The 25,594-nt window shown below is 51.9% G+C and overlaps 1 protein-coding gene and 1 long non-coding RNA gene across 13 annotated transcripts; one reads left to right on the plus strand and one right to left on the minus strand.

The window, feature by feature from the left end:
• Positions 1-268: 268 nt before the first annotated feature.
• APBB1 (amyloid beta precursor protein binding family B member 1) lies at positions 269-25,249 on the minus strand. Of its 12 annotated transcripts, none has more exons than XM_032240562.1 (15): positions 24,887-25,249; positions 16,637-17,371; positions 10,039-10,214; positions 9,880-9,936; positions 9,711-9,796; positions 9,537-9,600; positions 8,967-9,116; positions 8,493-8,620; positions 8,389-8,394; positions 7,989-8,103; positions 7,759-7,843; positions 7,372-7,455; positions 1,242-1,357; positions 929-1,105; positions 269-843 (listed from the first exon to the last, which is right to left on the minus strand). In XM_032240562.1, the coding sequence occupies exons 2-15, from the start codon at positions 17,355-17,357 to the stop codon at positions 676-678; spliced, it is 2,133 nt and encodes a 710-aa protein (XP_032096453.1). In that variant the 5' UTR covers positions 17,358-17,371; positions 24,887-25,249; the 3' UTR covers positions 269-675. The 12 variants fall into 12 exon arrangements, with proteins under 12 accessions (XP_032096453.1, XP_032096450.1, XP_032096451.1 ...); XM_032240559.1 differs by having other exon boundaries at positions 10,039-10,229; XM_032240560.1 differs by lacking the exon at positions 24,887-25,249 and adding an exon at positions 19,798-19,821 and having other exon boundaries at positions 10,039-10,229.
• Positions 4,094-5,684, plus strand: LOC116525046. The gene is made up of 3 exons (XR_004257562.1): positions 4,094-4,207; positions 4,389-4,668; positions 4,985-5,684. It is a non-coding gene; the product is annotated as an uncharacterized LOC116525046 (long non-coding RNA).
• Positions 25,250-25,594: the final 345 nt, after the last annotated feature.

A 25,594-nucleotide genomic window follows, 5' to 3' on the forward strand; every position in this document is an offset into this window, starting at 1 on the left:
CCAGCCTGGCCAACATGGAGAAACCCCATCTCTAGTAAAAAATACAAAATTAGCTGGCATGGTAGTGGATGCTTGTAATCCTAGCTACTCAGGAGGCTGAGACGGGAGAATCACTTGAACCCAGGAGGTGGAGTTTGCGGTGAGCTGAGATTGTGCCATTGCACTCCAGCCTAGGCAACAAGAGTGAAACTCCTGTCTCAAAAAAATAAATAAATGAGGCACAGGGTAATGGGGTTGATGGCGTGATATAGGTATAAGAAGCCACACAGCAGTGCAGACAGACTTTATTAGTGATATCAATACAGCAGAGGTGCCCATGGAGCAGGGGGAAGGGACCCATGCCTGGACCAGTCCCTTCCTCCTCCTGCCCCTGCTGGGTCCTAGGAGGATAAGGCCTGGCCTGGACCAGTTCCTCCTGTTCCACCTGAAACACATGGGGATGGAGAGCCAGGGCTGGCCTTGCTTCCTGCTCCTCTTATCACTCCAGTGTTATCGCTTCCTTGAAGGGATTAGATCTCTCCCTCCCCAGCTCCTAGGCAGGGAACCCTAGCTATTGGGGAGGGGCATATTTGGGAGGTCTGAGGCCTAGGAATAGCCTCTAGACCCCTCCCTAACCCACACCCTTTAGTTCCCTGGGGCCCAACACAAGCAGGTGGAGGGAAGGTGGGAGCTTCTTCATGGGGTATGAGCCCCCAGCCGTTTGGGCTTCAGGGATCCCCACAGCGACTGAACACCCCTGCGGACAGTCCACCCTACACGCCGTGCCACAGACTCAGCAGGGGGTGCTGGGAGGCAGGAGGTGGAGGCCTGGGAACGGGCATCCAGACACTTCTGGTAGCGAAGCTGCAGAGGCAAGCAGGGCAGTCACTCTCCATCCAGCCTGCCTCACGTGGGGCCACGCCACCACCCCGCCACCCTAACCGCTTACCATGCACGCAGCCTGCACAGCCTCTGAGAGGCTGGCAGCATTGGGCTCGCACCAGAACATGTGGCAGCAGAAGGAGGCTGGGCCAGCAGCCATGATGAATGCGAACGTGTGGACATCTCTGCCCACGGCCAGGAAGGAAAGGAAACGCACCCGACACTCTCCCAGCACTGCCTCTGTCTGCAGTGAGGGAACTCAGTTAAAAAGGAACACCACCCGCACTGTTCCACATCCATCTTAGCGGCAGCTCTTCCCCTCACCCCCAGTCTTCCCTCCATGGCAAGGCACAACCATGACTTCTACCTCAGTTCTTTACCTGCTGGTGCAAGATGGTGAGGGTAGCAGGGGCCACACTGACATGACTTGGGGTCCACTGTTCACGGCTGCTGGAGGACAGGACTGACTCGAGGGCCCCATTAATCACATCTACCCCTAGAACATATGGACACAAGACACCACTGAGGGTAGAGAGAGGATACCCCAGCTCTACCCTAGGCCTTTAGCTCCACCCAATCAAACCCAGGGCTTTTGCCCCATCCCCACTTCACCAGCCTACAGCTTGGACAGTGCTGTCCAAGTATCCCTTCCCTGGGCCCTGGGGCTCTCCTCCCCTGGCTTTGGTGACTGGACATTTTCCTACTTTTTAAGATCTTGAATCCTAGGCTCGTTATCTTCACTGGCTCTGCCTATTCCTCCACCCTTCTGAACTGACTAACCTCCCAAAGTTCTGACTTCCTCAAATCTTGCTCTCGCAGTGCTCATCCCACTCAGATACCACATTGCTTCACACAATAACTCCCAAATCAGTCCCTACAGGCCAGTCCTCTCCCAAGAGCCAATATTTTTTTAAGATATCCATTTTGAGAAGTGATTACTCGGTATCACAGTGTGTTAAGTCATTACAGTGTATTACCTTATTTGTGCCCACACAACACAACTTCACAATAGATAACTTTTTCTTTTTTTTTTTCTGAGACAGAGTCTCACCCTGTCACCCAGGCTGGAGTGCAATGGTGCTGTCTCAGCTGACTGCAACCTCTGCCTCCCAGCTTCAAACAATTCTCCTGCCTCAGCCTCTTGAGTAGCTGAGATTACAGGTGCCCACCACCACGCCCACATAATTTTTGTAGTTTTGGTAGAGACGGGGTTTCACCATGCTGGCCAGGCTGGTCTCAAACTCCTGACCTTGTGATCCCCCCGCCTTGGCCTCCCAAAGTGTTAGGATTAAAGTGTGAGCCACCGCGCCTGGCCCTACTTTATTTCCATTTTACAAATAAGAAAACTGAAGAGATAGGCCAGGCGCGGTGGCTCACGCCTGTAATCCTAGCACTTTGGGAGATCGAGGTGGGTGGATCACCTGAGGTCAGGAGTTCAAGACCAGCCTGGCCATCATGGAGAAACCCCATTAAAAAAAAAAAGAAGAAGAAAGAAAGAAAACTGAAGAGATAGGTAATATGCCTTAGGTCCCATTGAGGAATGGGGACCTGAGTTCAGGAAATCTGATTCCAGAGCCTGGGTTCTTAGCCATGCCTTTCTCCTACCTCTTCTCTGTATTACCAGTTTTCAGAACTAGAAGGGCTTTCAAGATCTTAGTTCTACTCAAGAATGTCTACAACATACTCAAAGGCCAAGGAACCTAAGGTTCCTGACTTTTAGATCAATCAACTTTCTCTCATAACGCATGGTCTCCTCCACCTCAAACCATAAACATTTCCCCTCATGGATTCCACTTTTGCTTGCACTCAGCAGAGCACCAAGGCAGGAGCACATGGTGTGGCAAAGGCATCAGTTTTAGTCCCCACACTCGTAAGCTGGCTGTGTGAGCTACTGTCTCTGCGCAATGCCAGTGCAAAAGGCACATGCCTCTGTGGTCCACTCCCAGACCCTCTGCCCCTTTTAGTGCCTCTCAGCTCCCACTAGGAGCAGACCATATGGACTCTTTGTGGGCAGAGAGTCCACAAAGAGTGGACTTCTTTGAATGCCTTCTCCCACCTTGGCCTTGCTCATCTTTCTTCTGGCTGGATCATGGCCAAACTGCTCCCAAAAGGATGCAAGTCTTCCAAAAACTGGCCTCACCGGAGCTGTCAAGCCTCATATTTTACTGCTCCCTGAGCTTCAAATGATTTGTGTAGCATTATTATTAACAATTAATCCTGGCAAATGGCCTGTAAGGCAGATGGGGAATGCAAAGCAAGAGAAGAGAATGCCCTTGAGGGACGCAGACTGCAACTGAAGGAAAAGCCTCTGTCTCGAGTGCCCTTTCCCTGCTGGACTGAGAAACTCCAGATTGTCATCCTTCAGGTCTCCACCTAGGTAGCCATCCCTGCTGCAGGGCAGGGAGAGGACAACTTTGACATAACTCTTACACAACACCTTGTAACTCCTGGAAAACTTTTTTTCACACTGGGCTGTGGCCATCTTAAGAACAGAAATGGGAATTTAATTCATCCCTTTGTCCCCAGTTCTAACACAGGGCTTATCTGCTGAAGAAATTCCAGATGCATGAGCAAGTCACTCTCAAAGCAGCATGGGCAAATGCACCCAAACTGGTAGAACCAAGTGTCACAGAAGTGGATAGGCCAGGCCAGATTGCAGAGTGCTTCAAAAGCCAGGTAGAGGGGTGTGATGTTTACAACATTTAGGCCAGGGCAACTGGAAATCTCAAAGTTCAGGTGTGTGAAAGGGACATCAGCGTCAAACTGCTGAATAGATGGGGTGGAGCCTGGCCTCAGAGTTTTGGGAGGTTTGGCAGGGAAGTGGCGAAAGCAGTGAAAGCAGTGGAGCAAAGTCTGGAAAATGGCTGTCAGATTTGATGACAACTCAGGACCGAAACCTACACCTTGACCTCCAGCCCCAAACACAATCTTCCTTATCCTGCTGTGCTTTTCTTTTCTTTTCCCTATTTTTTTTTTTTTTCTGAGATGGAGTCTTGCTCTGTTACCCAGGCTGGAGTGCAATGGTGCAATCTCAGCTCACTGCAACCTCCAGCTCCGGGTTCAAGCGATTCTCCTGCCTCAGCCTCCCAAGTAGCTGGGATTACAGGTGCCCACCACCATGCCTGGCTAATTTTTGTATTTTTTAGTACAGTCAGGGTTTCACCATGTTGGTCAGGCTGGTCTCGAACTCCTGATCTCAGGTGATCTACCTGCCTCGGCTTCCCAAAGTGCTGGGATTACATGCATGAGCCACTGCACCCAGGCTCAGTTGTTGCCTTCTGACATACTCCACAGTGTACTCATTTTATTGTCTGTCTCTCCTTGTTAGAATGTAAGCTACATAAAGGTGGGATCTTTTTGTTTGTTTGTTTTTGTTTTTTTAATTTATTTTTATTTATTTATTTTTAAAGATGGGGTTTCACCATGATGGCCAGGCTGGTCTTGAACTCCTGACCTCAGGTGATCCACCCACCTCGGCCTCCCAAAGTGCTAGGATTACAGGCGTGAGCCACTGTGCCCGGCCGAAGGTGGGATCTTTGTCAGTCTTGTTCATTAATGCATGCCAAGAAGCTAGAATAGTACCTGACATGTATCAGGCACACAATCCCACTTGTTGAATGAACGAATGATTAATGAATGAATACTGCAGCTTCTGGAGGGGCTAATATTAAAAAGGGAGATTACAAAAGGAGCATAAAATGAAGCAGGAAGTAAGTTTAGAGACCACTTGTCCAAAAGTGCGAAGCTGATGGGGCAGTCAAGGGTCACAGGCAGCTGATCTGGCATAGTGAGGATATGAGTGAAGAGGTAGATGGGGGGCCGGGCGCGGTGGCTCAAGCCTGTAATCCCAGCACTTTGGGAGGCCGAGGCGGGTGGATCACGAGGTCAAGAGCTCGAGACCATCCTGGTCAACATGGTGAAACCCCGTCTCTACTAAAAACTACAAAAAATTAGCTGGGCATGGTGGCGCGTGCCTGTAATCCCAGCTACTCAGGAGGCTGAGGCAGGAGAATTGCCTGAACCCAGGAGGCGGAGGTTGCGGTGAGCCGAGATCGCGCCATTGCACTCCAGCCTGCCTAACAAGAGCGAAACTCCGTCTCAAAAAAAATAAAATAAAAAAGAGGTAGACGGAAAGGAGCACATATGGGAATGGGGGTAACAACTGGAAGAGCCAAGAAGGGCTTAGAAATTGAGGATGAAAAGGAGGAAGGCAAAGGCGCAGGGTCAGCATGCTTTTCTCACCTCCAGTTCCAAGTCTTTGGCCATACCGTTGAATCCAAATAAAATACACACTCCTCTCTGCAAATTCAAGCCTTCTTTCAAAACCTCAGTTCAATCCCCACCTTTTCTAACAAGGATCCCCTCTTTCAATGTAAGATTTTGGACATGAAAGTCAGCACGATATGAGGGAAAGCGCAGAGAATTAAAGATGACCGGGGTTTGACTCCTAGGTCTACCTTTCCTGGCCATGTAATCAGAAGCAAGTCCCATTTATTCATTAATTCACTCTTTTAAATTCATTCATCGAACATTTGTTGAGTTCTTACTATGTGTCTTTTGACATAATGCCAGGCCACTTCTTCTGGTAGCCTCTTTTCTTCTTCCCGCCTCTCTGCTGTTGTCACTATCCTTGGCAGTTTCTTTCTCCACCCATCCATTGAATGTTGGAGGGCATCAAGGCTATGGCTAGCCTTATTCCCTCTCGCTCCAGGATGCCCACTTTTCAGGGTCAAGCTACTCTACATCCATGGCTTTGATTACCTCTACAACCCAATAATGCCAAAACTTCTATCTCCAGCTCAGACCTCTCCTCTCAGCTCCAGATCTGTGAATCCAGCTGCCAACCTGACTTTGCCTCTCAGTTTCCCAAAGGCACCTCAAATTCAGCATGTCCAAAAGTGAGCTCACAAGCTCCACACTCAATTTGGCCTCTTCTAGCATCTGCCACCTTGAAAGAAAGAATCCACTATCCAGAAGGTCCAAAAGCCAGGAACCCAGGAGTCACCCTTAATGCCTCTGTCCCTCACCCACACTGAAACAATTGCCAAGGCCTGTTGACTATACCTGTCTAAACAGCTCTTGAACCCATGCACTCCTCTTCAGCTCCACTGTTGTCCAAGATACTCTCATTACTGGCCAGGACTACTGGAAAAGCTTCCTAACCAAGCTGCTCACATTCACCTCCACCCGATTAACATTCCCCTCCATGAAATAGCCAAAGGGAGCTTTCAAAATTCAAATCTGATTAAGCCAAGTGCACCCTTGGAGAGTTCAATAGCTCCCTGCTGGTCTTAGGATGAAGAAAAAAATCATTAACGTAGCCCGAGGTCCCTGACCTGGCAGCCTGACCGCTGCCCAGCTCTCAGCCTCATCTTGCACTGACCTTCTCTCAGTACTTCTGAAGTGCCAAAGCACCTCCCACTGTGGACACTCATCTTTTCCCGTCCCACTCCCACCTCCATTCCACTTGACCACATTCACTTCTATTCATTTTGTGGATTTCAGTTCAAATGTCACTTTCACAGGGAAGTCTTTTACGACCCCAGAAGAGCCGAAATTCCTCTATTATATCTTGCTACATTATCTTGGTGAATAACTCACACATTTATTTGTGTGATTATTTGATTAATTACTGTTTTTTTTTTCCTACCATAACCTTCTATAACTTCTATGAAAATGGGACTGTGGCCACTGTTCTCTCAGTGCCTAGTCCAGGGCCTGCCACATGGTAAGCTTCAAAGATACTTGTTAACTGAATGAACAAATAAATAACAGACACTATAAAAGCACTGAGTTAAGAGTTAAGCAGATCAGGCCGGGTACAGTGGCTCACGCCTGTAATCCCAGCACTCTCGGAGGCTGAGGTGGGTGGATCACTTGAGGTCAGGAGTTCAAGACCAGCCTGGCCTACACAGTGAAACTCCATCTCCACTAAACACACAAAAATTAGCCAGGTGTGGTGGCGGGAGCCTGTAATCCCAGATACTCAGGAGGCTGAGGCAGGAGAATTGCTTGAACCCGGGAGACGGAGGCTGCAGTGAGCTGAGATTGTGCCACAGCACTCCAGCCTGGGGGACACAGTGAGACCCTGTTTTCTTGTTTTTAAAGAACTTTGCAACAATAAAGTATGTGACAATTATGCTCGCTGCTTCCTTCTCCAGATGCTCCCGGCCCACAGCTGGCACTGTAATACTAAACCCAGCTACAGGCTGCTGCCTGGTGTCTCCAGTTACCTAACATCTGCCTCCCAATCCAACCAAAGCTTTTCCATGGGATGCAGGAGTGGGGTCTCCCTCTGTGCCTGGTTTGGCACAGCTCAGGTGACTGATGCTCAGCAAAGGAGTGCTGACTGCTACTACAGGCAGCACAGGGAGGTGGGATGCATTTTAAACGGTAGGAAGATACCAAGCATGAGGAAGGTTCTGGTAGAGGAAGTGCTAGAAGGCACAGGGTAGGGGCAGAGCTTTGGGATCAAGGTAGCAGCCCCTAGGTATAGAAGGACACACATACCAACAGGTTTAGCAACAGGTACATTCCCCAGGTAATAGACTTGGAACTTCTGGACCAACTCATTCTTAGGCGCTGGGAATTCCACTATGGGAAAGAAGAGGAGGTTGATCATGGTGGCAGACCTTGCTCACCCCCAGTTCCCACCAGCAGGGCATAAGCTGGGCACTTGCCCAGCCAAGGCCCTACTTTCATCTTGTCCCCTCCCTCCAGTTAAAGGGAAGCAGGGGACAAGATGAAAGTAGCAGCAGCGTGGCTCCACTTATTGGAGTATTCAGTCTTCATGTGTTCATTTTTCTATCAGGGCTGTCCAGGAGCTCATGCCTTTCCTTGGGTCTCCCGCCTTTGCCAACAAAGCAGAGCTGGACCTGGAGGGGTTTTGACACTAACCTTGGAAAGGGACATCCACAAGTTTAGAGTGGTCCAGGGACAGTCCATTTACCAAGCAGCGGGCATTACGCCGTTCGGCCATGATCTGAGGAAGGAAGAGAGGTGAGGAGCCAGGGAGAATTTGTAAGAGCCTCGTTGCCCTGGGGCCCCCCCAACCCCACTCAGTGACCCCACCCACACCCTTGTAGAGCAAAGGTGGCAGCTAGTCCAGGGAGTGGAGGGGGCCGTGCCTTAGAGCAGATCTCATGCAGGCTTGTGGCGATGTTCTTGGCGGGTGCCTCACAGCGGAACACGTGGCACTTGAGCATCTGGGTCAGCTTATCACGAGCTACGTAGGCAAAGTCCCTGTTGGGGGAGGGGCACCTCAGTGTCTCCCAGTGCCAGCCAGTGCTGAGCCTGGTCCCCTCCCCACCCACGTCCTCCCTGCCCGTCACAGCTCCTCCAGGCCTTCTGCCCGCAGCTGGTCCCCCGTAGGTGCTGCCTTCTAGAGGGAGGGTAGACAGGCAAGCATGCTGAGGTGGAGGGTAATGGTGGAGCATAGCGGGTAGGAAGGGGCAGGGCACAAGAAGGGAGCTTGGGCACTTCCAGGCATCTGGTCCAGGTGTAGAAGGGGGAAAATAAGCATAGTACCTCTCTCTGGGTCCAGCAGCACAAGAAAGGCAAAGAACAGAGTTAGAGAGAGGACTCTGATGCCGGATGGACTCCCACCCTGGAATCCCAGGGCCTGTTCCCACCTTCCACTGTCCCGCCCGACGCCCCACACGCGGATGCTGATGATGGGCTGGGCGTGCAGCAGTGCCTGGCTCTGTGGCTCCACTAGCTTTAGCGTCTCGTCCTCCAGCTGTAGTAGCAGATCCTTTCCCTGCAGGCCCAGAAGCAGGCACTCAGTGGGACTCCAGCTGGAATGGTGGCTGATCTCTGCCCCCTGCAGCTCAGGGGATGTTAGCTATAGCTCTGGGGCCCCTGCTTTGGTGTCAGACCACCCACCCAGCTGGCCTCACTCTAGTGGAGGTCACTTGTCATCTCTCACATGGACTCCACTGTTGTTAGGCTACTATCTCCCAAGGTCCCAGCCACAGGGTTGCCACTTAGGGTGAGCCAATATCCTCCTTCCTTTCCCACCCCGCTGTGGGCAGGTCAGATCTCCCATCTCTCACAATTTCCTTCACACTCCCACAGCACCACCCACCACTGGCTCAGGTCCTTACTTCCCCCCAGCCCCCAGACATGGGGTCATGCAGGTTGTTTTTGTGGTAAGAGAGCTGACGGATGCAATTGTTGACTGCCACACTGCTGCGTCCAGGGGCCAGCTCCTCCTCGGTCATCTCTACCCAGCCTAAGGAGCGCACGGCGAAACACTGCCAGACACAGAAGAGGGGCAGGAGGTAGAGGATCTAGGTCAAACTGGAGAGCCCCCAGCACAGGACACAGCAGAGTTCCTGACCCAGAGCGTGGCAGGAGGCAGGGTGTTCTGAACAGAGACGGAGAAGTTCCCCAAACAGCATATGGTTAGGGAGAGGGAGATATCAGATGAGACCCCAGCTAGTACAAAACAGCACCTGAACCAAGACTATGAGGGCCCCCAACCGGGCTATTGGGCTGGTTGATTTAAAAATTGAAGTGCTTCCAGCTCAGACACAGGGCTCTGTGCTGACACTGGAAGAACTCCTAACTCAAGACCTGGGGAGCTGTGCTGAGACCCCTCAGAGCACAACATGAGGGGCTGTCCCACACACTGAAGGGCCTGACCTTAGAATGGGTGTCAGTCTTGAACAAACCTTGATCCCTGGGTTGGTATTCCGTGGGGGAAGCTTCTCCTCCTCTTGGGGCAATGGCTCTGGGCTGAAGGCAGATGGTAACACTTAGCACAGTGCCCCCATAAATGGAGCTGTCCCAAGGCCCCTTCCAGACAGAACCATTCCACTGCCAGCCCACTGCATCTGGCGGCTCACCTGAGGCTCTGAGCTGGGAAGGTCAATGTCCCCTCTTCAGGTTCCTTCAGTCCCAGCTCCCTTGGGGCCTCATCACTGGGTTCATCCTTGGGAAGGGGATTGAGGAATCAGGATCAAAATGATGCCCCTTCTCCAGTTATCGCCTGGTAAAGCAGGTCCCCTTACCCACCTTCCAAAACTCTCCATCCTCAAAGCCTTCTCCGTGAGTAAAACCCGTCCAGGTGAGCTAGGAGGAGGGATGGGAGCGGTAAGTGGGTATCTCATCCTACTCTGGCAACACACACTCCCTCCACCCCTGGCCCAAAACCAACAGGCCTGTGAGCCTCACCTGGGACTCCTCTTGGGGACTGCTCCCCTGTGAGGGGGAGGCCCGGCCGGGGGGTTCCCACTGGGTGGTCCCTGTCGGGATGTGCCAGTAATAGGTCCCTGAGGTGTCCTGGACCCTCATCCATCCAGCCGGCAGGTCGGAATCCGTCTCGAAGGCGTTGGGGTTCCAGAAGGAATCTGCCAGGCGGGAGGCTTGGTGAGGGTCAGCCTACCCAACAAGCAGACAGCCGATGCTTATGCCCAGTCCTCTCTGGGACCCCATGGTTGAGAAGGGGTGGAGGAAGAGCTATACCACAACACAGTTCCTGCTTCCTCCTAGAGCCTACAGTCTGGAGTCACCACATGTGGGGCCACCAGTAGGGAACATAGCTCAGGTCTCCTCCTGGGCCCTGCTAGTGGCTAATGTGGCCACACTGTGGAAAGGAGGAAGGCAGGGAGGAAAGAAGGAAGGGAGTAGGGGAGGTTGAGTGACCCCAATCAACCTCCTTTCACACATATCTGTATCTCTGTACACGAAGGTGAACACTTTCCAACTCCTGCACATATACATGTACACACAGACACACAACACAAGCAAGCCCTACCACATACCTGCGCAGCCGCAAACACCAGCATATGCAACACAGAAAATGCCAGCACAGACCGCAGGTATCACACACAGGTGCACATGTATGTGCAGGGGCAAACACACACACCAACCTTAGCCATACACTTAAGCAGACACCACAGAGGTGTGTGTGCATGCAGCTAAACATACCAGCCCCTGCCACACAGGTGTGCAGATACCACACCACAATGGCCCCTAACACACATGTGGGTACCACACATACAGGCAGACCCACACTCAGACACACAGCATACGTCAACCCCTGCCAAATGTGTGCAGACACCACAGAAGCTCACTCCCTGAACCTTGCCGCACAATTGCAGGCAAACATGACATGCACATACACACATACCTCGCATCTGTGTCACACACCCTTTCTGCCGGCAGAGCCACACCACTCCATTCCTCCCTGTAACCCGCTCATGCGTCCTCTAACTCTTCTCGCTCTTCCAGCCCCACCCCACATGATGCCCAGCCTCATGCTGCCCCTCACCTGGACTGCTGTCCTGCAGGATGATGGCCAGGAAAAAGTCCTGGGAGAACATGGCGCTCATTCCCGGCCCCTCCTGCCTCCACCCTCCCTCCTCACAGCCCCTCCAGCCCAGCCAGCTGGGCTCACAGCCTGGTGCCGGGCTGCAGAGAAAAGCTTATCCCACCCCCTTCTCACCAGGGCAGAGCGTCTGCCAGGCAAGATCCTCCCCCGCCTGGAGCTTGCTAGGGAGGGGCCAGGACCACCATGCTAGGGCATCTCCTTTGGGGGTGGGGAAGGGAGGAGAAAGGGAGGTTCATGAGACCCCAGCCCCTCTTGTTCACACCTCTTCTTCCTCAACCTGGCTCCCCTCCCCCAATCTTGAATCTCCATTCCACCCTTCGGTGGTCATCTCAGTGCCCAAGCCAAGCCCAGTGTTAGGAACACCAGGGGACTCAGCCTCTCAGGAATACCCCAGCTGCCTGGGGCCTTGTAGAGCCTATAGCTCTCAGCATAAATAGGGTGTGGTTTCAAGGCCTTCAGGGATCCAGCCCCTGTCTAGGACATGCACAGCCGCTTGAACCCAAGGGTGGGCTTTGAGGTCCTGGGCCCCGGCAGGCATGAGGCTGGGCTTGGGGCTTCCCAGCACCACCCCCCACCTCACCTGCCAGGGCCCAGCTAGGCTGCAGCGTCTCCTCGGCAACCGCAGCACCAGGACCGGCTGGGAGCGCCCAGACTGCTGACGTGCTTCCCGTTACCAGGGAAACCAGGAATCCTGACTGGTCCAAGAGGCAGCACTAAGGGACAGACTGTCCCAAGACCCCGGCTGCTGGGCAACCAGACACAGTGGGGCTGGGAGTGGGCGTGGTTACACTAAGGTGGCTGCACACCTGATGAGTTACTCAGGCAGGATGCTTCACCATCCTCAGCTTCCAAATGACGTGGGCCCACAGACATCCAAAGAGGAGGGGCTCTTGCCCATCCACCTTCTAGGCAGCCATCACCGCCTCTCCCCCGCCCCGACTTCCCCCCACCTCACACCCTACAGAATAAGGTTTGCAGCTAACCTAAAACTTAGCTGAGGCTCAGGGAATACCTGCTCTTCCCCAGAGACCCTCCATTGTCTCAGGACTCTCCTGCTAAAACCTTCCAGGAACACCACACCTACAGCCTCCATGCCCTCCAAAGCCACAGCCTGCTTCATGAGGGATGGACACTTCTGGAATCTGGGGACCAGTTTGCCATCTCCTGACTGAGTCACACACACCAATCCATCTGCCATCCCTGCCAGCCTGTGCCTTCCTGCTTCGAAGAGCTGCATCCTTCCGATCTGTCCTGGAAGGGCAGCTTCTCCCCCCTGGGCCATCTGGGAGGCCCTTCTGGAGCTTGGCACATCTCCCTCCAAGCACAGCCCACCCAGGCTTTTGCTTTCACACACATGCATTTATTCCAGAACACACACCTTCACTCCTGCATCAATTCATGCAGGCACTTACACATTAAATGGTCGTGTATCATTCCTTCATTCATTCATTCACTCACAAATGCCTTAGTGGCGAAACCAGGTGTACTCACTTGCTCAGGAATCAGTGATTGACTTAATGCTCTCCCCTTCTCTCCACCCCACATCACTAACATAGCCCAGGCTACTTGAATTTTTTTTAACCTGGATCATTGCAACAACATGGTAACTGGTCTTTCTTTTCCTGTCTAGTCTCCTCCAATCTCAGCTGCACACTACGGCCCAAATGATTCTACTGAGATACTAATCAAGTAATTTTCCAATTTAGTCCTCTTAATTGTTTTGTCACTGCCCTCAGGATGAAGTCCAAATTCCTCCCCAGGTTTTAGGTGCTGTCATGAACCTGTCTGCCTTTCAGCCTTATCTCTGGCCACTCCCCATCTCCCTTCTCTCTCTTTGCTTGGGACATGCCCCTTATCCTCTCCCAGCCCACCTCTATTTCTCTTAATCTTCACCTGGCTATCAGCTACTTCTCCTTCAGACATCAGTGTACAGGTACCTTCTCAAAACTAACCCGTTGCCCTTTCTGCCACCACTCACACAGGCAGGGTCAGGGGCCCCTCCTGTACTTCCCCAGCCCCAGAGAGCTCATCACACTGATCATAACAACCTGTTTCTTTCTTTGACTCCTTACCAGCTGTGAAGGCCATGAGAGTAAGAACATCTTTACCCCACAGTATACATTTCCAGCATTTAGGACAAGGCCTGGAGCAGAGTATGCATCCAATACAGGTAGTAAAGTTTACTCATTCATCATTCATTTAATTCATGAATTCATGCATTTATGCATTCAATCATAACTCTATGAATATCCTACAATAGGAAGGAGAAAATAATTTTTTCTCAATTCTATCCTCATTCCTGCAGGAAGACAAACCTTCTCTGCAGCCCTCATGGTCGCAGCAACACAGTCACAAAAGAGCAATCAGTGACTTAGCCCCTTTCCTGGGCTGGCCCCCACCTCTATCCTCAACTCACAAAGTCTCCACCAGTGCACGATCCTTGAGAATCCCCTTGCCATTCCAACATCCTTGCTGAGGTCACTGCCCAGCATGCCCGTCCCAGCTTTTCAGCAGTTCTGGCCTCCTACTCCTAGAAGCTTCATAGGTGGTTCATAGTTGCAGCCACCACAGTGACCATCCCAGGGGCGACTGAGCAACTAGGCCTCTATTTGGCCATTGACTCACACCCCCTAGGGTTGCAAACTTGCAACCTACAACCTGCAGACTGATGCAAGCCTCAGATAGATTGTGTGTGGCCTGCACAGTGTTTTTTAAAAAAACAGAATTAATTGGCTAGGCGCAGTGGCTCACGCCTGTAATCCTAGCACTCTGGGAGGCTGAGGCAGGCAAATCATGAAGTCAGAAGTTTGAGACCAGCTTGACCAGCATGGCGAAACCCCCGTCTCTACTAAAAATACAAAACTTAGCCGGGCATGGAGGTGTGCACCTGTAATCCCAGTTACTCAGGAAGCTGAGGTAGGAAAATCACTTGAACCTGGGAGGCGGAGGTTGCAATGAGCCAATTTTACACCTGGGGGACAGAGTGAGACTCCGTCTCAAAAAAAAAAAAACCAGAATTTGTTGACAACATTTAGAAATTGGGCTATTTTACACTAATATCTAGTTTTCAGTTTCCCTTTACCTGGCTGCATTCAAACTACATTTTTCCTCATCCTAATCCCAAAAGTAATCAGCTGGAGTGGAGGAGGGACTGTTCCTTTTCAAAGGAGGTGAGGCAATGACCACTAAAGGCCACTAACATCACAAAAAGAGAGGCAATCCGACTTTGCCTTTGGTAGAAGTACTTAATACCACCTATGAAATATTCTTGCAAAAGCAAAACACAAAAACACTCACATCTGAGTCTGATCAAGGCTCTAGAACTAACAACCAATTTACAGGAAATTCAGGGGAAGAGGAACATAGTAAATACAACCACAGGAGAGAGTCTGAAAATTCCAGATCATAGAAAACCCAGGACAAACAAATGTTTCTTCAGTTAAAAAACAAAAGCAAAACTGCAAGCAAATAAAATAGAGGGGTAACTGGATTAGGCCAAACACACTGGCTCATGCCTGTAAGCCTAGTGCTTTGGGAAGCCAAGGTAGGAGGATTGTTTGAGAACAGGAGTTCAAGACCAGCCTGGGCAACATAGTGAGACACTGTCTATACTTTAAAAAGAGAGAAAGAGAGAGAGAGACAGATCAACTATGTGCCTACTACTTGGATACTGATTCACACAATACAGGCTATTTATTTATTTATTTAGAGACAGAGTCTTACTCTGTCAACCAGGCTAGAGTGCAGTGGTGCCATTGCAGCTCACTGCAACCTCCAACTCCCAGGATCAAGCGATTTTCCTGCCTCAGCCTCCCCAGTAGCTGGGACTACAGGTGCACGCCACCACACCTGACTAATACCTTTCTCTCTCTTCTTTCTTTCCTTCCTTCTTTCCTTCCCTTCTTCTTTCCTCCCTTCCCCTTCCCCTTCCTTCCTTCCACCGCACCCAGCAATTTTTAAAGTTTTAGTAGAAACAGGGTTTCACCATGTTGCCCAGGGTGGTCTTGAACTACTGACCTCAGGTGATCCACCCACCTTGGCTTCCCAGGGTGCTGCAGGCACGAGCCACTGCACCCAGCCCAGAATGAATTTTTCGAAAGGGGATGGTGTGCAGCCCTAGGCTCATCTGAACTGCATGTTCTCTACAAAGATTGCACAGTTGGGGGATGGGTATGGCCTTGTGAGGATGGGGGTCTTTCCTAATCTTTCTTAGACTTCCATCTACAGAATTCCAGGGTTGTTACTACAGCCCATTATCGCCACGCATTGTTCCTCAGCTTTTCCTGTATTCTCTACATAACATTAAAAAATGTGGAGACTCGGCTGGGCGCGGTGGCTCACGCCTATAATCCCAGCACTTTGGGAGGCCGAGACGGGTGGATCACGAGGTCAAGAGATCGAGACCATCCTGGTCAACATGGTGAAACCCCGTCTCTACTAAAAATATAAAAATTAGCTGGGCATGGTGGCGCACGTCTGTAGTCCCAGCTACTCAGGAGGCTGAGGCAGATGAATTGCTTGAACCCAGGAGACAGAGGTTGCGGTGAGCCGCGATCGCACCATTGCACTCCAGCCTGGGTAACAAGAGTGAAACTCCGTCTCAAAAAAAAAAAAAAGAAAAGAAAATGTGGAGACTCAGCTTATTTAAATGGGACATATTTAATGAGTAATCGTAACATCTATTCTCCTCCCACCCAAAGGGTTTTATTTTCTAACCTTTAGTCAATATCCTATTCCTGACAAAACTGTATCCTTGCAATGGTGCTCTGTACAGGACATACGGATTATAAGCACACAACATCCCCATTCTTTCCAAACAGACTTCTGTGGGGTTTCACCGTGTTGGCCAGGCTGATCTCAAACTCCTGACCTATTGGGAGCTGGCTGCTCCCAAGAGGTGTGGCCTGTTAAAACGGCGCAGATGGTTCCAAGGGCACCTAAGTGCATTGTGCTCTATGCATTGGTGGCAGTGTAACACAGGGCCAAAAGCTCAGGCCTGAACTCAGACCTGGTTTAGGTCAATCTCAGTCTGTCTGTGGTCTGAAGAAAGCTACTAAACCTCTCTGGGTCTCTTTTTTTGTTATCGGTAATATGGGAATAATCATAGTGTTTACCTCACAGCTTTACTGTGAACATAAAGCCTGAAAATGCTGAGCAGAGGACCAGTTACCTAGTAAGTGTCCAGTAAATAAACTAACCCACTTATCAACCATGGTGGCATGCATAACAGATAAATCCATCCATCAGGGCATGCATGACGGTCAGATCTACCAGAATACCCAAGAACTCTCTGAATGAGAAAGCCTGGTGGACATGGCCTGCTGTGGCCTGAGGACATGGGCTCTCAGCTCACCTCAGGCTGGCACTGGCCTCTGTATGAGAGGCCTAACCTCTGCCCTCACACCCTCCCACATGCCCATGTCAAGCTCCACAAGGTACCTGTGTCCTCTGGGGAGCCATAGGAGGGACTGCCCTGGGATAAGGTAGCCCAGCTTGAGTCCTCGTCACTGGCCGCACTGTTTCGCATGCCAAACAGGAGAATGGCACTCTTGCTGTGTTCCCGGGGGCCATCTGTAAGGGCGTGGGGCCCGGGAGGGGCCTCCACACTCTCCAGGGGCTCAGGCAGCCCTGGGGGAGAAGACAAGTCCTCCTCCTCCTCTTCCTCCTCATCATCATCATCTTCCTCCTCAGCCTCCCCTGCTGCCTTCTCCTCTCCCTCGTCTGGCCCCTGCTCTTGGGTGCTGATGATCAGGCCAGGTCCTCGTAGGCCTCGGTTGGCCGCGTTGTGGGCTGAGAGCTCCAACTCAGAGTACAGGTGTATCAGGCCTTTGGGGCCCAAGGGTGCCATCTCAGGCTCCTGGCTGGCCTCCTCCGCCAAGGTCAAGGTCACATTGCGATTCTGGTCACGGTGGGCCGTGGCGGCCCGACGGAGCTGGTTCTGGCCCTCTTTTAGCCACTTGGCATTGGCAGGGCCTGGCTCAGGCCCACTACCCTCCCCCATGGCGCTTCGCAGTTCTTTGGGTACCACAGCTGTGGCCTGCAGCTTGGCGTTGAGCAGCTGGTTGTGGGCAGCGTGCAGGGGCAGCGGTAGGCTCAGTGCAGGGCCTCCGTGGCTGTTGGCATTAATGGCCGACTGGCTCAGTGACGACGGAACAGACATGGCCTTGGCAGCTCCTGCGGAGTAGGGAGGAGAGACGCTGTTGAGCCTCTGGTCCAGGACAGCAACATCCCTGCTTCTGCCCCAGGGCTATGCCCTGTGCCTCCTCATCTCCCTGTACTAAGCAGACTAACACCCATGGCTCTCTATCCCATGAGAATGACTGGGCTCAACCTCTGTCCCAGCACCATCACCCCCATCACAGGCCAGGCCTAGGTCTGAGGCCCACCGCATCCCTATATCCCCTGCTCTGAGCTTGCTGGGATGGCACAGCTGGCGCCTGCTTGCCCTTGGTCCCACCAGCAGGGCATCCACACAATGGCTCTCTGTGTCTCCCCACCCAGCAGCTCATCCACCCGGGGCTTTCTGTGCCAGGAACACCACTAGCATGGGACTGGCTCATGTGTTCTGGACACTGATCACTGACTGCCCCTCTCCTCCTGCCACACTTCCGTCCCAAGCCCCACCACTGTAAGCTCCCCAGGCTGTGTTCCCATTGTCATAAATCACTCAGCTCAACCAGCCCCCATGCCCACACCATATCAAGGACTGTGAGGACAGGAGCAAATAAGCTGCAGAACCAGCCCCACAGGACATAGCACTGGAGGGCAGGTCACAGAGGGCAGGCCCTTGGCCACAATTCATGGCTCCTCTGGCCAGCTGAAGCTACATCTTGGTGACAATTTCCCTATTTCCATAAGTAGCTCCCATTGGGCATTGGTCCCTCTGCCAGCCCTTATAATGCCCTGTCCTGAGTCACTATAGGAGCCTTTCCCCTGGGTCCTCCAGCCTTTCAAATCTTTGTTTTGTTTTGATTTGAGACTGAGTCTTGCTCTTGTCACTCAGGCTGGAGTGCAATGGCACGATCTTAGTTCACTGCAAACTCCGCCTACTGGGTTCAAGTGATTCTCCTGTCTCAGACTACCGAGTAGCTGGGATTACAGGTGACCACCACCATGCCCAGCTAATTTTTGTAGTTTTAGTAGAGACCAGGTTTCGAGATGTTGGCCAGGCTGGTCTCGAGCTCCTGACCTCCTGATCCACTCACCTTGGCCTCCCAAAGTGCTGGGATTACAGGCGTGAACCACCATGTCCAGCCCAGCCTTTCAGATCTTTGACCAAATGTCACAGCCTCAGTGAAACCTTCCTTGAACACCCATTTTAAAACCATAGCTACCTCGGCCCCTCCTCAGCAACCCCTAAACGCTTCACTAGCGCCTGTCACCATGTGACAAGCCAATTTATTGTTTACTTTGTCTAATGATTGACTCCTTATGACTATAATTTATAATTCCCATGTTGAGGATTTTGCCTTTTCTGGTTAAACACAGTATGCCTAGTGCCTAGCATAGTCCTGGCACAGAGCAGGAACTCCATTCATATTTGTTGAATGAATGTATGAATCAGTCCACATGTCCTCAAGGCCTTGCTTCGGCACCTCCTCTGCCAGTGTCAGAAAACACTTTGGTTACGTTACTGTGCCTCATGGTGCCCCAAACAAACTCCACCTGCCTTTCAGGTAAGAGGACAGCTCCCCCTCCCGAGCCCTCCCTCCAACTGCCTCCTCAGAGCCCTTCGTGGGTCAGCTTCTCCGAAATGCAACTGTTTGAGTCCCAGCTGTCCTTCCAGCCCGCCGCCCAGGGACCCACCCTCGGGCCCCATTCCATCCTCCCCACTCTCCCTGACCTTCCCACCACTCTGCTACTCTCCTCCTCGGACTCCCACGTTAAAGTGTTCTCTCCCTGGACCCTCACCACCCCCCTATTTCAGTTATTTCTCCCTGACCAACCACTGCCCACTTCTCTCTCATCCTGAGCCCTCTATGCAAGCCCTCCTGCAGACAGCCCCTACCACATTACTCCCTCCTCCCTCGATGGCCTCACTGATTCTCTCTTCCTACCTGACCCTTCCCCCAACACACAATTCTCCCTCACTGACCGTCGCAACAAACACTGCACTGCATTCTTTCTAATTCCCACTGTACAGTCCTTTCTCATTGATGTCTTGTCTGAGAGTTCCCTATCTCCCTGTTCCTGTGCTAAGGAGTTCTTTTTTCCCCCGACTCCCCGCTATCCCACTTCCCTCTGTGTCCTCAGCACTAAGCACAGGTGCTGCAGCTGCCTAAGCAAGGCTCACCCATCTCTCCAGGTGCTGTGCGCCCAGGTTGAAGTGCAATGGCGTGATCTCAGCTCACTGCAACCTCTGCCTCCCAGGTTCAAGCGATTCTCCTGCCTCAGCCTCCTGAGTAGCTGGGATTACAGGCACTCGCCACCACGCCCAGCTAATTTTTGTTTTTTGGTTTTTTTTTTTTTAGTAGAGATGGGGTTTCACCATGTTGGCCATGCTGGTCTCGAACTCCTGACCTCAGGTGATCCACCTGCCTTGGCCTCCCAAAGTGCTGGGATTACAGGTGTGAGCCATAGCTCCCAGCCTCATAGCTTACCTTTCCGTGTCTCTAGTTCCTCAGACCCTAGTCTGTAAAATGAAAAAGGTTTCAGTGCATGTGTCTGCCTCACGTGTAGCTGTTGATCTGCTCAGTGTGGCTCCGCCTGGCCAATAAGAAAACTCATGGCCAGTGGAATAAATGAAGAAAAAAATAGACAGCTCTGCCTCCTCCCAGAACCACAGTAATTTTCCAAAAATGGAAACCAGATTGTGTCACTCCTTGGTTCAGAAAATTAGAGGGCTCACCACTGCCTTTCGGATAATGTCTGCACTCGTCAGCAGAACAACCAAGAGCCCCCTTGAGCCAACTCCTATAACCTGTCAGACCTCCCCCCACCTGCCGCCTCCTTTATACCTTATACTCCAGCTACATGAAGTGTGTGGCAGATTCTGGAACATGTCACACACTCTTCAAGCCCTGGGTCTTTGTTTATACTGCTCCCTCAGCCTAGAATTCTGTCTTCCCTTGTGAGAACCTCTGCTTGTATTTCAAAACTAATCTCAGCGGCCACAGCTCTGAGCAGTCTTTCCCGTTCTCTCCCCACCCTCAAGTGACCATTCTCTCCTTCGTGTCTCACAACACCCAGGACCACATTCTATCAGAATATCTGAGATGGTGTCCTATTCAATTTCACATTCCCATTACCGGAGAGAGTATGCCGTGTGCTGCCACAGACTGGGCTGTCGCGCAGAAGGAAAGGAAGGATGAACAGGAGAGACACGGGGTGGGAGAAACTAAGAAGCTCAGAACTGGCTAGGAATAGGTACCAAGAAAGGCTGTGTGGCCCAATGGGCTGCGGAGGAGCAAAGAGCGTGTTTGGGAGGGTGTCAGAGAATGTCAAAGGGTCCCTGAGAGGGAAGTAAGATGGGACAGGAGTCCTGGAGAGGTGAGGGCTGAGATCTAGGAAAAGGGAGGGAGAGGGGTAGCTTAAACCAACATTTTGGCTCAGACAGTGTTCAAGAGTGGCATCTCCATGGGTTTCAGGAAGTAGAAGACTCCATGACTCTGCCATGCTCAGAGGACCTTAAGGATGGCAAGCCCTTCTCTGAAGCAGTGGTGTACGGAGCCAGATTTCTCAAAGGTCAGGCTGAGACCAGCCTCCTTGGCACTAGGAGATATAATCTGAGAAGGGTGCATGCGCTGTGAGGCTGAAACAGTGAAGAGCCAAGTTGACTGCAGGGCAGCCCCGCCAATCTGGTCACGGGGGCAGGAAGTATGAGAGGAGGACTGAGGAAACTCTGTTTAAGCGCTGAAACCTGAGCATCTAGCCTGAGGTAGTGTGGTCACCAATACCCCACTGCTCGAGGTCAAAAAGATAACTTCAGTCCAATTTTTTAAAGGAACACAACCTAAGCTCTCCCTTCTCATTGGAGTTACCAAAGGATGCAAAGAGCCAAATAGGTTCTGGCTCAAGGCAGGGAGCTAGGCAGGGGCCCCAGGGCAGGAACTGAAAGAAGTAGCCACTAAACCTGAAGATCCTGGTATCAGACCACAGGGGCAGGGGTTGAGTCTTGCCCAAAGTCAGGAGTCAGGTAATCTGACAGCTTACCATATGCCAGACACTGTGCTAGACACAGAGGAGAGTGATGAATAAAAAAGAAATGGTTCCTCCTCTGGAGGAGTTCTCAGTTTAGGGGGAAACAGCCATTGAACAACTCGTTATGACGCAGTGTAATACCAACATCTAGAACAGTGCCTGGCACTCGTAGCATTCCCTGTTTGTTTCCTGAATATTATGAAGGACGAAGAGCAGGACATTACAGGAACCTGGGGTTCACTACAGCCCAGACATCAGTGAAGGCCTGCCTGAGACTAGGACACAACTCTCTGTGGCCCATCCCTCTCAGAGGATGATCTTCCCTCCTAATTCACAGAGGAAAGGGAAGCCATCCGACTGGGGAACATCCTCAAACATAAAACCCAGCCAAACTTCAGGACCCATCCTTTCCTCTCCTTCCGAAAACCAACTGCCTCACCTATAATTTGGATTCTTCCTAAGATGTCTTTCCAGGAATTGTATACCACTGTTTATCTATTTTCTCCTCTATAATCAACCTCTCCTTCTCAATAGGACCCACTCTCTCCCAATCTAAGCTGACACTTCTCCAGAGCCACTCACTGCTCTTTCCTCCCCCATACAGGCAAACTTCTTGAGAGAGTTGTCTCACTCACTGTTGCCACTTCCTCACCTCCCACTCACTCCTCAACCCCTTCCAAGCCTGCTTCCACTCCCAACACGACTCAGTAACAGCTCCCACCAAGGTCAACATGACCCCTGTGTCATTCAATCCAACAGACACAGTCCTCATCTTGGGTGCCCTCCCAACAGCATCTGACCCCATGGATCTCTCTCATCCAGCCTCTCTCAGTGGCCTCCACACTCTCATCTCCTGGCTTACTTTAAACTTCTCATTACTGTTTGCTGGGTTCCTAGACTCCTTTGCTGGCTCATATTCTCATGCCCTGTTCTCTTTCTCGTCCTATAATTGATATAGGCATTCATTCACGTCCACAGCTTCAGTTATACACTGATGATTTCCCAATTCACACCTCCATTTCAGACCCCTCACCTGAGTTCCAGACAAGTACACTCAACTTTCTATTCAACACCCCCACTTGGATGTCTCAAGCTAATACACCCACTCATGTTTCCCACTCCCACACACTAACTGGTCCTCTTTCAGGATCCTGGCTCGTGGAATGATACAACCCATCCTATTCTGTGAATCTGAAGTAGGGGTACGTCCTTGACATGTCCTTCTCCTGCACTCCTTATGTTCAATCCATCCCTCTGATAATTTTCTCTCCGAGAAAAATTTCTAGACTTCATTAACTCCCCATATCCACTACCATCAAGGACAGAGACCTTAAGACAAAATTCTTTTTTTTTCTTTTTTGAGATGGAGTGCCAAGACCTCGGCTCACTGCAACCTCTGCCTTCTGGGTTTAAGCAATTCACCTGCCTCACCCTCCTGACTAGCTGGGATTACAGGCACACACCACCATGCCTGACTAATTTTTTCTACTTTCAGTAGAGATGGGGTTTTGCCATGTTGGCCAGACCGGTCTTGAAGTCATGACCTCAGGTGATCCGCCCACCTCGGACTCCCAAAGTGCAGGGATTACAGGCGTGAGCCACCATGCCCAGCCCTTAAGACAAAATTCTTGACGTGGCCTAAATTTCCTGCTCAGTCTGGCACCTGCCTTCCTCCTCTCTGCTCCTGGCTTTGGTCACTCTGCTCTGTAGCCTTAGTGGCCTTCTTCTGATCCCTCAAAGATATTACATGTTTTCTTTCTACAAGGTGTTTGCACATGATTCCCATGCTGCCTGGGACCTCTTCTCCTACTCTCTAAGTTGAATTAACTTCTACTCATCCATTATAGTTTAGTTCAAACGTCGTGTTCTCAGAGAAGCCATCCTGGACCCTTTCTCCCTATCCCCAAAACCAATTTAGCTGCTGCTCCTGGTGTTCTCAAGGCACCACACAGTTTTTCTTCATGGTATCTAGTACATTTGTAATGTTATTCTTATTTGATTTTTCTCCTAGATTGTCAGCTCCGAGGACCCATCTCTTTTGCTCACAATTATATCTTCAGGACCTAACACAGTGCCTGGTGTATAGTAGGTGCTCAAATCATATGTGTTGAATGAATAAGTGATTGGAAGCATTTTTTAAAGCATCACTCTGGGTGCTGTGTTGAGAATAAAGGGAGGTAGGCAAGAGGGTATGCTATTAAAGTAGTCAGGAAAAAAAAAAGGTGGTGGCTGAGATTAACTTGGGTGGCAGTGGGGAAAGAGTGAAATGAATGGATTTGAGAAATACTTAGGCAGTGGATGTGACAGAACTTGGTGAAATGAGATGCAGAGGATGAGAGGAGGGTTAATCTTGAGTCTTGCTCATGACTCCTGATTGGCAAATAGCCATTTCTGAGATTTGAAGGAAGAAGAGATTTGGAAGTAGGGTACAGAGAAAACCAGGGACGATAACTCAGCTTGGAATCTATAGGTTTGGAATTCCTGTTTGTCTTTCAAGGAGATGTCAAGAGGGCAGCTGGATATATGAGTATGGATTTCAGGAAAGAAGTCTGAGCTGGATATATATATTTGAGACTCATTAGCATATATATGAAATTTGAAGCTTTGGGAGTGAATAAAATATCTGGGGAGAAAGAACAGAGAATGAAAGAAGACAGCTCGGGACAGAGCCAAGAGCCTCACCAGCATCTAAAGAGAGGAGAAGGAAGCAAATGAGATTGAGAAGAGCAGACAATGCTGCAGGACAGAAAGCAGGAAAATGCTTCAAGGAGAGAGAACAGACCTCACGGAAGACTACTCAGAGGTAAAGAAGATAACAGCAAAGTGTCCACTGGAGTTCTCCACAAGGTCTCCAGTGACCTTGGCATGGACAGTTTCAGCGGGTGTCAGGGACACAGAGTGGAGTGATTTTAAGAATGAATGGGAAGTAAGGAAATGAATACAGCAAGCGTAGACTCTGAAGGGTGGAGAGAGCTAGGACCATAGGGGGAGGGGCTCAGAATGCAAGAGATACACAGGCAGATTCAAAACAGGTTAGGAATTGGCAGTGGGAAAACTGCTCCTAATGAGTGGTCCTGCCAGTGCTGGGCCCTGGCTGAGCTGGGGACACAGCCGCCCCAGGGCACACCCCTCGGTCGCTGAGGGCAACAGAATGCGGCTTGACAGATCTCAGGCCTGGGATCCCTGCTGGAATCGGCGGCGCGGCCGGCCAGCCCACCCCACCCCCAGGTCCCCTTCCCGGCCCTGGGCCTCCCCTCCCCCAACCTCCACCGCCCCTCGCTTCGCGTCCTCCATACCCTCCCCTAGTCACCCCGAGGGGCAGGAGGTAAAGGACAGCGGAGGGGGCGGTGTGAGGACCCGAGTGGACCCTGCGATGGGAAGTATGAGAGGACGGTCTGCAGGCGCACGGTGGGAGGGCGGCCCGGGGATGGGGGATGGGGCCCGGCCGGGAGACCCCGGCTACTGCGGTGAAGAGGCGTCAGGGTCCGCCGGCCGCTGGGGATCCGGACGCAGCCACCAGGGCTGGGCCGGGGCAGGGACAGCTCCTACCTGCGCGGCGAGGCCCCGGGCCCAGATGACGGAGGTGGCTCAGGCTGCGGGGTTCGGGCTCTGCCGCTGCTTCTCCATCACAACATCCCCCGCCCAGGAGCGCGCGGGCCGCGGGGCCGCGCCCCGAGCGGCGGAGGCGCGCGCAGGGGGAGGGGGAGGGGCGCCATCTTGGGGCGGGCGCGGGAGCGAGCTCGGCGGGCGCGGTACTTGCCGCAGCTTCCTGGGGGCCTGGCTCTGCAGTAGACCCTCTGCCCTCGGTGAGCCCCGCGGTCCAGCCCTCCCAGCAGAGATCCCTGCAGCCGCTTCCCTGGGACCCCCGCCTAGCACGGCGCCGTCCTCCACTGCGATGCCACAGACTCACCCTGCGCGCCCCCTAGGGCCCTGGCCCCGCACCCCCGCGGGCAGACGCGCGGGCCAAGCTGGAGCCCCGGTGGCGGTGGCGGTGCGGGGACCGCGGCCGCGCCCGGAGGGATTCCGGGGAGGCAGCCTGCTCCGCTCCTGCTGCACCGCTCCCCAACGTCCTGGTGGGGAGGCTCTGAGGATACCGCGTTGCTGATAATAGCTCCTATTTATTGACCACTTACACCGGGCCGGGCTCTGTGTTAAACCGTTGATGCGCATTAATCTTCACATTGGCCCTGTAAAATCACCAGATTTTTATCCTTATTTTTCAGAGGCTGATGCTAAGATTAAGACAGGTAAAGCGAC

The sequence above is a fragment of the Sapajus apella genome, unplaced genomic scaffold (genome assembly GCF_009761245.1).
Source record: "Sapajus apella isolate SASKATOON/1434 unplaced genomic scaffold, GSC_monkey_1.0 scaffold47, whole genome shotgun sequence".
Lineage (NCBI taxonomy): Eukaryota > Metazoa > Chordata > Mammalia > Primates > Cebidae > Sapajus > Sapajus apella.